This window comes from Syzygium oleosum, unplaced genomic scaffold, assembly GCF_021117445.2.
Source record: "Syzygium oleosum isolate NSW1041296 unplaced genomic scaffold, Sole_v2.1 Sole_v2.17, whole genome shotgun sequence".
NCBI lineage: Eukaryota > Viridiplantae > Streptophyta > Magnoliopsida > Myrtales > Myrtaceae > Syzygium > Syzygium oleosum.
Genome location: NW_026607501.1, coordinates 8,307,086 through 8,322,538, shown reverse-complemented (window position 1 = coordinate 8,322,538; position 15,453 = coordinate 8,307,086). Strand labels below are relative to the sequence as shown.

The window sequence follows — 15,453 nt, the reverse complement described above, 5'->3', positions numbered from 1 at the left end:
GAGGTCTCCCGACCTCCCGGCGGGATCTGACGAGACCCTCGCCACCCAAGCGAGGCGCCTGTCCTAGCCGCGTTGGGCGAGCATGCCCTCGCCTCGCCGGCGTGGCTTGAAGAGGGGACTCCCGCCTCAGCGAGCGAAGGCCACTCGCCCGGCGTGGCGAGGGCTGCCCGCCATGCCCGGCGAGGGCTTTCCTCTCGCCCGCTTTGGGTGGGGCGAGGGTCCACTAGCCCTCGCTCGGGCGAGCGAGGCGGCGTCTGCGCCGCCTCGCCTCAGCCCGGTGGCGAGTGGGGACTCTCGCCGCCAGCCGCGAGGGCAGCTGACGATCTGGCGAGCGAGCCTCGCCTAACGCCGGCCAGGGCAGCCTTACTCACCTTGAGGCGAGGCGGCTCATCATCGCCTCGCCAGGCGGGCGAGATCCCCCGCCGGCCGGCGACGGCGAGGGTCGCTTGCGCCCAACGCCGCTTGGTCGTCCGCCTCGCGCTCTGTAGCGAGGGCGAACCTTCGCCTCGCGGGCGGGGCGAGGGTCCTCGCCTGATCTCACGGCGAGCGAGGGCCGCTCGGCCGACGCCTAAGCATGGGGCCTCGCACAGAGCGGGCTGGCGAGGTCCCTCGCCCTCGCCGGCGACCTCGGCCTAAAAAAGAAAAAAAAAATAGAAAAGGGGAAAAAGACTAAAATGCCCTCTAGGTTACAAAGATATTTGGGGTAAATGTGTCACTGAAGTTATAGTTTGGGGTTTTCTTGGCTACAAAAAGTTCTAGGGTAAATGTGTCACAAATGATAAAGTTTGGGGTTTTTGGTAGTTTTTTCTCTTCCTAAACAAAAATACTCTATTCCAGCGCTAGTAATTTGCACATGGACAGCCGAGGAACCTGGTATGGGCATTAGAATCCCAGGTCCGGCTGCAATGGACCCCCAACCTGAGTGCCAAGATTGAGGCACGAGCACCTGGGTCGCAAGTACCGGGGTCCTAAGCGCAACCTCGATGGACCTTTGTTGGCCCAAGCACGACCTTTATGGATCCAGGTGCAAGTGTTAGGGATCTGAGATCATCTACCAGGATCCCATGCTCAACCTTTGTAGACTTGGGTCTGGTTGCTGATGCTTTGGGCCCAGCCTTGATGGACCCGAGCATAGGTGCCGAGGGCCTGGGTACAAGCAATGGGGTCCAGGGCTCAACCTCAATGGACCCGAGCAAGGGCACCAAGATCCGGGCACAAGCACTAAAGTCACAGGCTCGACCTCAATGGAACCGGGCCTAGGCGCCAAAGACCTAGTCTAGGACGTGAGGACTCAAGAGCCAACGTAAGGGTTTCCATGCCCAAATTTAGAGTTTCGGATTCAAACACCGATACCTATTTATATTTTGGAAAATAATCTCCGATTTTTAAAGAGAAAATCATTTTTCAAAATTTAAGCACGGATATTTAATTGACTTATTTCCCTAAACGAACAAAAGGCGGAAAACTGAGATAAATATTTTCCAAAAATAATTTTCTGCGAAATAGACGGTTTCCAAAGACTTCTCTCAATCTGCCGTGACTCTACTTTACATTTCATTGATCTGAGGCTATAGACAATGGCACTCAGACTAGTTATTGAAGTGAGAGTGGCTCTAGACCATATCAACGTTGATTCCCATAAAATTCTGCGTCTCATAAAAGAAAAATAGCATGGATCTAGTTGACAAGCTCTAAAGAGAAACTGCCAGCTACCAATTTCCAATCGTTAGATCAAAGAATGCTTGCGATTGCTAAGCACAAAGCAGTGAAAATAACCATCTTCTTGCACGAATACCAGCGAGTCGACGGAAAAGTTTGGACTAAAAGCTCTGCCGTACAGCACCATCCTATGATTAATGTAAACGCTAAGAAGTTATATTGGAAGCTCGTGCACGAAGTTAAAAGAAATGAGACGACAGATTAATTAGATCATCTCTTACAACATACGGGAAGCATGTGATTTCGGAACAAATATATGACTATGCGTTGAACAGAGCACTGCGCCAAAGAATTTACATCCTATTTACACGAGAAAGTCTTGTTCTTTCTCACTGTGGCATGTTTCGATCTTGAATGATACATGACGACAAGCTTGCACAAAGTCTAGACATCGCCGCTGCTTTAATCGTGTTGGACTTCGCTGCATCTAGCAAGGGGTCAGCCTGTAGAGCTTGGCTGAAACAATATTGGGCCTCTTCCCATTTTCCCTCGGCAACAAACACGAGACCCAAGTTGTTGAATGCAGGGGCATATCCAGGGCGGAGTTCAAGAGACTTCGCAAACATTGCCCTGGCTCGTCCATACTGTCTAAGATGCCGGTAGAGATTTCCGAGGTTGGAAAATATAGTATGCACGTGCTCAGCTCCCGTCAGTGCCAAAGCGCGCTTGTATACTACCTCAGCTTGTGATGGCTCCTCAGACAAATGCAGAGAGATACCTGGCCATAAACAATTAAAACATGAAGAGTATAGTTTACCAAAGCAATTAAGGGAGACACAAATTGCGACAAACTGTACCTAAATTTGACCACGCACAGCTGCATTCTCTCATGCGAGCAACCGCAGCTTTGAGGTACTTTTGTGATGCTTTGAATTGTCTAGTGCAAAGACTATGGAGGCCAAGCTGGTGCCAATGGACAGCTTCATCAGGTTCCTCTGCTACGGCCTAGTTTATTCAAAGACATGGGAGTCAGGAAAAAGGTGAAAAGGCTGAACCAAGACAAACTAAAACATGAATGGGGCCAAAATTAATATGAAAGAACATGTATGCTCTGATTTTGATTTTAGTGAGCACAAAACAATCTCCACTCAAAAAAGATAAAACCCAATCTATTCACGCCAAGGGATGCATTTAACTCATTTCCACTAATTGCCAGGCAGCAATCATATGAGCGGTGCGGTGGTCTCAGCAAGAAATAATTCAAAGAACTTCATTGATTTCCTAGTATCTCCAAACAAACATCAAAACAAACATCAAAGAATAGAAAAAGTAGAATGAAGTAGTAACCTTATACTTCAAAGATAAACAAGTAAAACTGCAAGCTTAATTTATTTAAAAACAAATGTATATATCCATACTGTAGCCAATTGAAGATTGAGGCATAGTTAAGGATGTGATTGTTCCTATCATGAATAGCAAACTCGACAGGAAGAGAGTTGACTGTAAGAGATGGAGCTAATTAAAATACTTTACCCAACTCATATTTTCATTTTGTACGCTGCTTTAACTTCAATATAAGACCTTTTTTGAGCAAATCTACTACAGCTAGACCTCAACATAACCTGACAGGACATTGTTTCCAAAAAGAAAAACAACCCACTTGGATCCAGTTACAGCGCTACATAAATTACATAAATATACCAGTAGCCCACAAGATTTGACAGAATATGCGACTAAAGTAGCAGGCTTCCTGAAATACCATTACAGTTATTGAGCTAGGCAGGACACCACCTCTTTATCTCAGGGCTAAACTAGAGACCAGAGCAAATACCTGCTTCAGACTATAGGTAGCACTTTCTTCTACATCCATCAATTCATTTGACTCGTTTCCAAATGCAGCCACAATCTCGTGTTGGACCTTATGAACCATGGCCAGCCCTGACCAAGCAACAGGAACTTGAATTATTGCAGAATCTCCATCCCTCACAATTGAAGCCATCTCATTTCCAGCCCACAAAAGTTGATCGCTACGATCCTGAGACCTCTCTACATCCTTCATCCGGTGGAGTGCAACTGCATATCGAGTCGCCATGCAACCGGGATCCAATTTTACTGACTAGAATATGAACAGCCAGAAGTCATTCTCATAAAAAGGAAATAAAAAGCTGCATGATAAATAGTACACAAGTCATGCACAGACAACAAGCATGACTTCCATTAGAATATATAGAGATTCATCAAAGAAACCAATGGACAACCTCAAACAGAGGCCATAAGCACCTTCTCCAAGCACTTGCTGGAATTTCGATGGTCACCAATCGTATAATATGCATCTGCCAGATTGATCCAGATATGTGATGCTTTAGGATCTGATTTCAAAGCTGTTAGCAAACACTCCTTTGCCAGATTGACAGCAGTAAGCTGATCTACTAAAGCACCTACACCAGCATTTGCCCCAGCACCTGCAAAGTTTAGATAAAATTATTCAACATCATATAACATACCAAAGAATAGCAGAAGTTAACTCCAATGCACCAGAAACTGTAGATCCTGCTTCAATTCTTAACCGTCTAATATACATGTATCTCCAAAATCCAATCGAGTGTTTAAAACATACCTGGAACAACAGCACCATATTTGCAGAGAAGAAGGGCTGCATAGTTCATTAAAGCAGCAGGATGATTTTGATCTTTCAGGATTAATTCTTGAAAGCATTTTGCTGATTGCTCCATCTTTCCACTGGAATAATATTAGTTGTTAATCCATGATCCTTGTCCAGGAAAAATGTCAAAAGAAAAGGACATGAAAGAAAATTCGATTCGGCAAAATAGAAACTAAGAACCAAAGTCGTGCTAATAACCCATCCTTCCTAGCACCAATAGATGTCGCTAAAGCATGCCACTAATAGCTATGAACAATAAACTTCTGATAACAGGCAAAAACAAGTATATGATCCACCTCACCTTTGCAGGTAAGCAATCCCGAGATTCCCGAGGCAATCGTAATTGTTGGGCGCAACAGCCAACAAATAAGATAAAACTGAGATAGCACTCTACGGACAAATCAATTCAAAAGGTAAACTGATTGTCAGTTCAGTAAAGAAAACAGCGAAAGGAAATGATTAGCAGGAATATATTTACCTGGACACGATTTGTTTTAAGGAGAATCAAGCCAAGGGTGTTCCAAACAGTAGCGTGCCTGGTATCAGCTCGCATCGACTCTCTCAACTTGGAAATAATTTCCTCAAGTTCATCATGTTCAAGCTCTTTATCTGAGTTGTCATCCCCCAAACTCTCCAACAGAATACACTGCACATTTGGACGACCACCTTCAAGTCAGCCAGCCCAAAGTTCTTAACCTCCACCTAACAATAAGTACAAGGTGACTTCACCTGTGCATGATGAATCTGAACTAACGAGAGCAACTCTGGCCGCTCGATCTCGATCTCAGGACGCAATAAGATCTCCGCTGCTTTTTCATATGCAGAGACTGCCTAGGAATTTTAGAAGAGACATGAATACATCAATAAGCACAAATCATCAAGAAGAAATTAGATAAGTGATGCAAGGAGGGTACCTTCTGAGGTTGGCCCAACCTCTGATACATCAGGCCAAGTATGAAATGAGCATGGGCATTCTTGGGCATCTTCCTAGCAACGTGAACCAAACCCTAGGAGCAAGCACCGAGTTAAGCACAGAGGACATTAAGAAAAAGGGAAAGAATCGATTGTAAATTAATTCTCCAACTCCATACAACACTGCACACCACATCCATTTTATGTTGGCCAAGAGGTTACTATCAAGAACAAGGATGTTTAGCAAATAAACGCGGCCTCGTCAAAATGTAAGTAATAGCTCTGTAATACCCATTGGAGCCACATATTTCAGTTGCAACCAGCGCCAAAATCAACATCATGAGATAAAAATGGCTATAAAAACTGAAGATGACTCACGGTTTTTAGACTGCTAACTTTTTCTTCTCGAGACGAAGGAGTCCCCTGACAAGGCTGATCAACATCACCGTCACCTCCACAATCAAGAGAGCACTCCACCTTACTGATCTTCGAACGGCATTTCCCCAACTTGTTTAGCTTTCTACAGTCACCTTCTACACCATCTACATCTTTAGAGATTAATGTACTCTTCTCTTGGCTGCTTTCATCATTGTTCAACCTAAATTATACACGATTCATATCCGGTGAGCAATTTAAAAAAAGAAGAAGAAGGCAACCCCTCATACCGCAAAGGCACAATATGACAACTTACACCGGTGATGCTAGAATCTCAGCAAATTAAACCTACAGTGCTTTCTTGCACAGGAACTCGAGAGATCGAGATCAAAAAATTCGCACACTCACTCCCACTAGATAGAGACAAGAAACTACAAATTCATTTCTACATCTACCTTTCTATACGAATTTTTCCCAGGAAGAAAATTGTTTGCCATGCCCCTCAAACTACGGAGGGAGCTAGAATTGGTTCTCCAAACATCCGATTCTTGTAGCTATTACACAAATTTGTCCAGTAAGGTCGTCTCAAATTACCCTTCCGGCTACCAATTAGCTAATACTGCCCCTTACCACCTTCGAATTCTCACAACTACCGGTCTCGGAGCTTTGAATTGAAGAACCCAAAAGCGCTGTTGAGCTAACCGAACACTGTACTTATCGTAACAAGGGATAAATCGTCGATCAAATTAAAGAACAAGCTCAGCTCCTCGGCAACACGCGGGACAAGTCACGAGCCTATTCCATTTCAAGCCCATGACACTCGAATCATCATCCCTCCTCATGTAAGCTTGCACGAAGCGAGAGGGGCGTACCTGGAGTTGAAAGGAGACGGGGCGCCGGGGACGGGGAGGGGCTCGTCGCCGTCGGACATGGGAGGGTCGACGTTGAGGTCGGCCAGCACGACGACCCTCGCCGGCTGGTGGTGCGGCGGCGCCGCCATCGCATCGTCCGCGAAGGGGCCCGCCGTTCCGGGCTCGGATTTCACCACGGGCACGGCGTGCGTGGTCCTCGACATCGTTCGTGCTTCCCCGCGCGCACTCTCTCTCTTCGCTCCTCCCCAGTCGTCGACGGAGGAGGAGATGGGTTTTCGCTTGGATTGCTGGTGATGACTGACTGACTGGTCAGCTCGTCAGACATCAATGCCTTAGGGCACGAACTTGGGCTTGGCCCAGAAATATTAATGGGCCCAAATTTTTGGGCCTTCAGGATTGGTTCTAATTTGACTGTGAAGAGAAGAAGGCGATGAGACGGTTTGCCTTTCTTTTGCAAAAAACGAATAATTTAGAATCCGTTTTCCTTAAAATTAACAAATTTCTCATTGACCAATCACTTCGACGATACAAGATATCATTTTTAAGAAAATATACTCAAAATTATTCATTTTTCGCGAGACAAATGGACTCGAGATCAGCAAGAAGAAACAGTGGAGCTTCGAGACATTCATTTTCAAATTCTTGGAGGGAAGGATAATTGCAAGACTGAGAGTTCTATAAGCAAGCAATGGCCTCCAAGTAAAGAGAGGTCGCTCATCTCCATTGCATACAAAGAACAGGCAGAGTCTAGGAGTTCATTATTCACTGACATTTTCAGAAAGTTGCTCAGTGAAATTAACTGACATGTCATGACTCGATCAAAAACTACCAAACTATTGAAGATTATCGATCACGAATAAAAAGATACGTCATTTCAGCTATGAATTTGCTAAAATATCGATACGAGAGTGAACAAACGCCGCAGCAACAAGTAAAACCAGGAATTTATACAGGAAACGGAAATGTCTGTCGAAATCTCTACCCTCTTACTCCGCTATTCACGGATAGTTTGAAGGTGTTCACAGAGATGATGTCCTAGAGTTTCCTCCTCATTTGCAGAATTTCTACGTCTTCAACTTCGCCCCGAGAAACGGATTCGATTTAGACCATGTTGGGCCTCTGAGGCAACAGAAGATTATAGAACTTATCATGTAAAAAGAAGCTCTTGCCCTTGCTGTCTACGGCTTTTTTCCAGCCACACCATCCACCATTCACAATCTTCTTGTGATCATCACTCCCAGTGTAGTGAGGATCGAGTATGAGAAAAGCGCAGTCTCCGCTTGCTTCATTGTAGTCGACCCCCAGAAGAGTGTATGCGAGAACCCCACCACCTGTGCACACAAAGCAATACAAACTAATGACGAAGCAGTAGAGTGTTCCATCGCATGCATCGCTCGTGACCTGCTTTGAAAGTCCCACACACTGATGGTCATTATCTGCATTATCGGCCTGTGAAATACATTTTGGGTTCATCATCCCCCACATATTTTGCCAATATTAAAAGCTTAGATGAACCAGGGTCATCCGGACCATAACCATTAGCTCGCCTCATCCATTCTAACAATGTCTTGGTTACACGTTTTTCCCCTTAAAAGCACTGCAAATACGGCAAGATATTTTTCAAATAAATTATTCAACTGGATTATTTATTCCGTTCTATTATTAATCCGTTTCTGCATTGAATACTCAACTTAAAAATTCTATTGCAGAGATTTTTTTTTTTTTTGCCAAACAAGAGAAGGGAAATTGTAGATTACTTTTGAGTGTCAAATAAGCGAAAGTACTTTTAAGAAAAAAAAGATTATGATAGATGCATTTCACTAACCAATCATGATCGGTGTTCCTTGGGTCTCAAAATGCAAGGCTAGTTCTCGACACTTCTCAGGTAGCTCAGCTCCGGATCTCACATTAATCACTTTGCAACTAACCTGCTCAGGATAATTACATCTTGTTTTATGTAAGGCATACTCCCAACCAAAGACACAACAAGAAAGTTAAATTAATAACCACCCCCCCCCCCCCCCTTTTCCCTTTTTCTTTTTCTCTTCCCCAAGGAGAAAAAAAATACTGTGTAACTTTCAACGAGTACGCTGTAAACTTACCGTTGAGTTTTGCAAAACTTAAACAGACAGTAAGGCATCAATAGGGAAAGCATGTGAATCTCCACCTCCTTTAACTAAGTACTACTTAAAAATATTTGGCAGATGTATATACAAAAAGATCGTCATGTGGGGATACTTACACCGAGGAGCTTATCCAAAACAAAGCTCAATTCGATGGCACCAATCCACTCACGAGAACCAATGAAAGCAGGCTCCTTATCTCCAATTTCCACGAGTGACTGCTGTATTTCCCTACAGGACAAAGAAAATTGATCATTATATTGGCTGAAGCCAGAAATTTGTGACGATAAGGACAAGTAATTGAAACCCAAGGAGTCCATAAAATCATTTCTCCTCTGGTAATCTATAGAAGCTCATCTGATAGACATATTTGTACTCAGAAAAAGAGTTCCCACAACAACTGCCTAACCCGCAGGAGAGGGAAAAGACAAAGGAGATTCAAGAAGAGCATCAAAAGCCAATACTGCATGACTAAGTTCAGAGTCTAAAAGCAGAGGACAAAAGAAAATCTGGCAATCATATCAACCCATTACAAAGAGACTCTGTCTAAGCATGCACCGAAATCAAAACAAGGACCAAAACTGCTAAGATATCCATACCTGTGAGAAGGGACGTCAATGGATGTGTAGTATTGGAGTCTGAACCAAGAAATGATAGTTTGCAGGGAGCGGTAGGCACATCCCCAGCCCTATTATGAATGATGCGCATAAATTCATAAACTCGTGAGGAAAGAATAGAAAAACGTCAAACTGGGGTGCCCATGTAGACATGGATGGATCTGAATCTTCATTTCATTAAGTTGGATTCACAAAGTAAAAGAATGGAGCCAGGAACATGACCATTGAGCACTCCTCTCTTTTATTTTTTGGAAACACGGAAACAAAAAAGCTAGACAAAGATGAACCAAAAGAACTATTTCAAAGTAACAGCGTGGCTTTATGGAAAAAGGCAAAACAGAACTGCGTAAATATAGAAATAGCATTACCGAGTCGTCAAAACCATCTTGAAGGTAATGATAGTACTCATATGAACCTTGAACAAGAGAGGTAACTCCACCAGAAACTATAAACAGAGAGAAAGATTCAGCATTTCGTTTGGATAAAAGACCCAAGAGAAACTAAGCAATAGAAAGAAAAATTAATCAACATCTCACCACCACTGCTTGGAATGCCAATATGCACATCTTTAAGCAAAGAAGGCCCTGATAAAACCAAAAATTGTTGCCCCGCAGTTAAACACACTATTTTTATGCGTGAACAAAGATAATGCGGTGTAGTTTGAGCTAGAAGATAATTACCCTTTTGCCTTTCTTTGCTTTTTACACCATCAACTGTAAAGTATAGAGCATTTGAAATTCGTAGAAGTGGTCGATCAGTCGGTAATCCAAGTCTCATATGGAGAGATCTTCTTACTTCAACTGTCCAATACAAAATCTGGTTAGTTCTTGCAAAACCACCACTGTCGCTGCTATATAACCATATTGGCAATTCCAAGCCATGCGTGTGATTACACCGCTGTCTGTGAAAGCATAACAAGACTAGTTCTTCATTCACCAAAACAATAAGTCACCTCTTCGATCAAATGAACTTAAAAATGTTAGCGTAAAAGCAGAACAAACTTTTTTGGTTGATCAAAAAAGATATTGGGCAATGAGACCCAAAACAGAGAAATATTCAACAACAGATTTTTGCATCGCAACAATACTTTCCACCTTTAAGTATCTTTCTTATTAGCAGAAAACAAAAAATTACCTTGGCTCATTTCAGTCTCTCCATAACTGAGATCATAAATAACTGTAATTGGGTGCAACATTCCCAGAGGATTGAAGTGATATGGAAGTAACTGTAAGCAGTAAGATCAAACGCTGAATAAATCGAAATGAATATGAAGAAACAAGCAAACAGGCTTCAGGTATAATGTCCATTCTTAAACAATCATCTCAGGAGCTGATAATTAAAGTGCATAGTTTTAGACCAATTAGCACTAGCAAATATTTTCTTAAGCTATTTGTAAGGGATATGTGCTCAACTTAATATTGCCACTAATCAATGTACTAGACTATTTTAGCATTTCATTTTCATGGCATAGATGTCTTGAGATTTGCTGATACCGAAATTGTCTCGTGTTTACGAAAAGCTTTTCTCAATTTCTTTTTCGCTAGAAGTTTTATGTAGTAATTACAAGAATAATGCATTTCCACCCACAAGCGATTTTAAATTTTCAGATCAGAAGGGCGCGTTTGGTAACCGGCCAAACAATAACTATTTATATTTTTTTGTTCCCAGAATCAGTTTTGGAACAAAAATCTATTTGATAAATTTTTTGTTCCCAGGCACAAATTTGCAAAAATTTGTTCTCAGAATCAGTTTTGGAATTGAATCAAGAAGCAAAAAAAGTTACTTATTGATTTTGGGAACAAGAATTAGAAATGGAAAAGAAAATTTTTTTTCTTCTTCTACTTCTTCTTGGTTTTCTTCTTCTTCTTCTTCCTGGCCTATGGTCGGTCGCCGACCGCTGGCCGCCAGCCACCGGCGACCGGCCACAGGCCGAGGGCGGCGAGAGCGGCAAGGGCCACAGGCCAAGGCCGGCGAGGGCGGCACTCACCCCAGCTGCGAGCCACCCTCACCGAATCTGGCAAGGGCGGCCCTGGCTTGTGGCCGGTGCCGGCGCCAGCAACCTGGCCATGGCCAAAGAAGGGGAAGAAGAAAAATAAAAGAAAAATAAAAAGAAAGAAATATTAAAAAATTCAAAATATTATTAAAATATTATTAATAAAAAGAAATTTTGTGCAGTTACCAAACGCATTTCTGTTCTTTTTCTATTCCAAGAATAGAAATTTTTTGCAGTTACCAAACACCTTCAAATTCTTAGAAATTATTCCTGGGCACGGAATAAAAAATAATCATTTTTGAACAGAAATTGTTTCCGGGAACAGAATAGTTGTCAAACGCACCCTAAAAGTATATTTGAGTGCACGTACAGGCTTCTATATGTTTTATGGTGTGCACGAGAGAGAGAGAGAGAGAGAGGTTTTACCTGGGGATGCTCCTTTAAAATATTGGGTACATGTACATTCTTCATTGCAGTTAGCTGGTCAAGAACTCCTGGGATCAGTAATTTTGAAATTGCACTGACTAGGGGAAGATCTTTTGGAGCATAACAAAGCACATCCAACTTGAACTCAAGAACAGAAAGTCTTGTTTCCTCGAGCACTGAAAAGACAATATAAATCATCAACAAAACTCTGGCCCAAAAGAAAATCATCAACAAAAACTTGAGAACAGACATCACTGGACTGCACATGTTATGAAAACAAGATCTGCAGTTAAGATTCTTGCTTACACAGAAATAAACTAGGAACTATACCTCAGAACCCATATCAGTCATGCCACATAAGTTACGGAACATTAATACCTGGAAAGTACACTGCAACAGGTGCAGCAGTTTCCCGAGACATTCTCGATCTATTAAGCAGAAAAGTGACTTCAATAATGTCTGCATTCTAAGAACATAAACTTTTAGAAACCAACCAAAAGACCTAGCAAAACTAACACGCTAAATATCTAGTAGAGATTACCTCAGCCGAGAATGTCTTTGTTCCAGGCTTACTTTCCAAGCAAAAATGTGAACACGATAGTGACTTTATATCTCTATCTTCTGCCACTTGACTAGAAAGCTTGACATTTGAGATATCTGCATCAACATCTAAGTCCCCAGCATGAAAGATGACTGGTTGAGGCACTTCTGCATTTGCTTTATTTAAAGTCTCCACCATAAATGTGACTTCTGGATCTTTAAATTTATCTGCGGCTGCCCCCACGGTCGACAGATACATCTCCACTGCATCTGAGAGACACAAAGAATCCCCAAGTTGTAAGTGATCTGAATTCCGAAAATAAGTTACACAAAATGAGTAAAATGCAGAAAATATAAAAGACGCCTCTGAAGTCCATCATCCTGTTCAAAGAGATATGACCATTATATATAGTTTGTAGCAGATGCAACATGAGAAGACTTGCATAAGGACACACCATATCCGAAACATAAGAACATCAAAAAAATGTTCCCATTGCCATGCTCACCTTTGAAGTTTATAGTATATATAAATATATCATCGTCTGGCATTTTAAAGCACCAAACTTTTGTCAATATGCTCGTCCAATGATACATAGGTTAGCTTATCTAAAACCATCTTTTATACCTTTCTCTTACCTTGATCCTAGCCAATTCACCTCTATCCCATAGCTGCAGTCAGTTGTCACTATATTTGTGTACTACAACTTCACAATTTTTTCAGAAAGACCACAGTGCCCAATAATGTACTAGTAAAGTAAGTTCAAATTAATGTTTATCAAGCAACTTTCTCCCAATAAGCATGAGTATACATGAACCCTTTAAACTTACTTTTTGAGCACTAAAAATGACAAGGTATCATTGCCGACATCATAGAAGCATAGATTTTGCATGTTCCCAAGCTCCAGTTGACAGGGATAAAATGTGCATGCTTAAATCCCAAAAGTTCGTTTCTAACTTCCTCTGAGCTAACGTCCTAACTTCCCTAGTAAGAATAAAGTAGTCACGAACATTAGCCATAAATATTTACCAGCCTTTCACTTTTAGCACAACAAAAAGAAAACCAATACAAACTTCCAATCTCGGCCTGTCGATTATATAAGGTTCAGAAGTGTTTTGAAACCATTATCAGGGCACTCAAGCTGAAGAATCGACTCAAACTGCAACAATCGGCTATATCAATCTATAAAGGACAGCAAAAACACGTCAGCATGAGATGCTAATAAACTTACCAGCTGTCTTGTTCTCCGGAAAATAAAATGGCAACTTTATCGGTAACTTGCAGCGGAGGAGGCAACCTTTCTCCCAAACATACTCCTCAGGATCACTGGCATATATAACAGACGTGATAGACTCGAGACTGTTCAAACTTTCACTTCTCGAGGAAAAGAAGCGAACATCGCCAGAATCAATATCACCAACAGCACCAATTGTCCAGTGCTTTTCCAACTGTCCTTCAAAACCATCCGCCACTAGAAACTTTTGCAACCTTCGAGCAGCATCGACGGCATGACTAGCCATTTGCTCCACGTTGCCATCTCTTTGAACAACTAGTGCTCCAATTACGCGGAACCCCTTCAAAAGCAACACTTGAAGATCTTCTGCTCCATCCAAAACAAGGCCAGGATTTGAATAAAAACCAAAACACAGCATGCCCACATTTTAAATTGCCAAGAGAAATGCGACAGAATCTAAGAGACCCAATTCCAGCTCTATCGCCGAAAATGTATTTAACTAAATATAACTACCCAGGACCAAGACAATGAATCGCTCTTTTTAGACTCACCATTTCCCTTGTCGTCTGAATGCCAGAGTCATTCTGCACTCCAAAACATGCATTGAAATTTCTTATGCCAGTCTTTTCTACTGATTCGAGACTCGACTCACCATTTCCCTTGTCGTCTGAATGCCAGAGTCGCTATGAACTCCTAACACATGCATTGAAATTTCTTACGCCAGCCTTTTTCTACTGATTCAAGACTCAACTCGCCAATTCCCTTGTCGTCTGAATGCCAGAGTCATTATGAACTCCTAAAACATGCATTGATATTTCTTATGCCACTCTTTTCTACTGATTCTATGCGAAAACGGACTCAACCACTCGTGCTGCAAACTGCTTCGTGCTTTCGACAAAAGAAACGGGACGCGAGAATTACCCGATTCCTTGGCGTAATCCAGAGCGAGCACGTCTCCCGGCGGCGAGGAGTGGAGGCACCGGAAGGTCGAGAAGATCGCGACGGGATCGACGAAGAACGGGGATCCGATGAGCCACTGGAGGCACGGCTCGTCTCTTCGGAGAACGAGCTTCGGGCACAAGACTCTGATGCTGGGGATCTCCATCGGACGATCCGATTCCGATCACCGCCGACTTGCGTTTCCTACGGAAGTGCAGACGAAAACATGAAATTCAACCGAAGTCGGAGAAATATAACGATTGACTGAAGCGAGCGACAGGACAGCGGGCGAGGCTGTCTGGGCCTTCGTGCGTTTGTCGAAAGATCCTCGGAAGAAGAAGAAGAATGGGCCTCGGAAGCGGCCCAAATCAATGTCGGCGTCCCGTCTTCTGGGCTTCAAATGGGCCCAAATCACTTTACAGACTGGGCCTGAACTTTTGGACCTTTCGTGGGCCCCTACAGAACTGAAATGATGAGATGGGCCCGGTGGCCCGACCCGATCCTAATCGGACTGCTCCGACCCAGGCTTTTTGGACGATTCCGTTAAGCGATACTCTAACGAGGGTAATCGGTAAATAACTGTTTACGACGAAAATAGTCGAGTCATCGACGTGAACAAGCAAGTGGTTACGACACGGGCGTAAGCAATCACGTGAATAACACGTGAGCATTGTGACGCAAGTGACATCACGTCCACGACCATGGAGGCTAGCGGTCAATCCAAATATTCATCCACTGTACATACGAATATCAAGTTACTATCGATATAGATAGACGGATAGCAAAATGTCAGTATGGGCACCGGTCAAGACAGTACAATTAGGGCAACGGAGGCACCAAACAGACATTTACTTGAAGAACATCAAAATGGGACTATAGAGTTCAAAATTAACAAGGCAGTTGAGATTGAGAAGAAACGAGCTGACACTTTTGGAGGAACAGTTTCTACTTGAAGATGAGTTTGTGAAAAAGTCAATAACCGTCGATGACAAGAGCGTGAGGCAATTATCATGCAGTACGACAAAAGCAACGGCTTAAAAGAAAAAATGTAGTATCGTGAAGTCGGGCCCAATTCCCTAAAAAACCCTCAACTTTAGCCTTTG

At 42.8% G+C, this 15,453-nt stretch overlaps 2 protein-coding genes across 2 annotated transcripts; both read right to left on the bottom strand.

Moving 5' to 3' along the window:
* Nucleotides 1-1,898: 1,898 nt before the first annotated feature.
* LOC115678879 (probable UDP-N-acetylglucosamine--peptide N-acetylglucosaminyltransferase SEC) lies at nt 1,899-6,782 on the bottom strand. The gene is made up of 11 exons (XM_030602353.2): nt 6,481-6,782; nt 5,612-5,831; nt 5,236-5,328; nt 5,051-5,152; nt 4,800-4,967; nt 4,623-4,711; nt 4,277-4,398; nt 3,940-4,121; nt 3,491-3,775; nt 2,517-2,664; nt 1,899-2,437 (listed from the first exon to the last, which is right to left on the bottom strand). The coding sequence occupies exons 1-11, from the start codon at nt 6,681-6,683 to the stop codon at nt 2,049-2,051; spliced, it is 2,001 nt and encodes a 666-aa protein (XP_030458213.2). The 5' UTR covers nt 6,684-6,782; the 3' UTR covers nt 1,899-2,048.
* Nucleotides 6,783-7,330: 548 nt separating this feature from the next.
* On the bottom strand, nt 7,331-14,648 carry LOC115678881 (probable Ufm1-specific protease). The gene is made up of 13 exons (XM_030602354.2): nt 14,333-14,648; nt 13,409-13,777; nt 12,181-12,449; nt 12,018-12,105; nt 11,640-11,815; nt 10,355-10,445; nt 9,901-10,020; nt 9,757-9,804; nt 9,589-9,665; nt 9,203-9,291; nt 8,723-8,834; nt 8,306-8,408; nt 7,331-7,811 (listed from the first exon to the last, which is right to left on the bottom strand). The coding sequence occupies exons 1-13, from the start codon at nt 14,514-14,516 to the stop codon at nt 7,582-7,584; spliced, it is 1,956 nt and encodes a 651-aa protein (XP_030458214.1). The 5' UTR covers nt 14,517-14,648; the 3' UTR covers nt 7,331-7,581.
* Nucleotides 14,649-15,453: the final 805 nt, after the last annotated feature.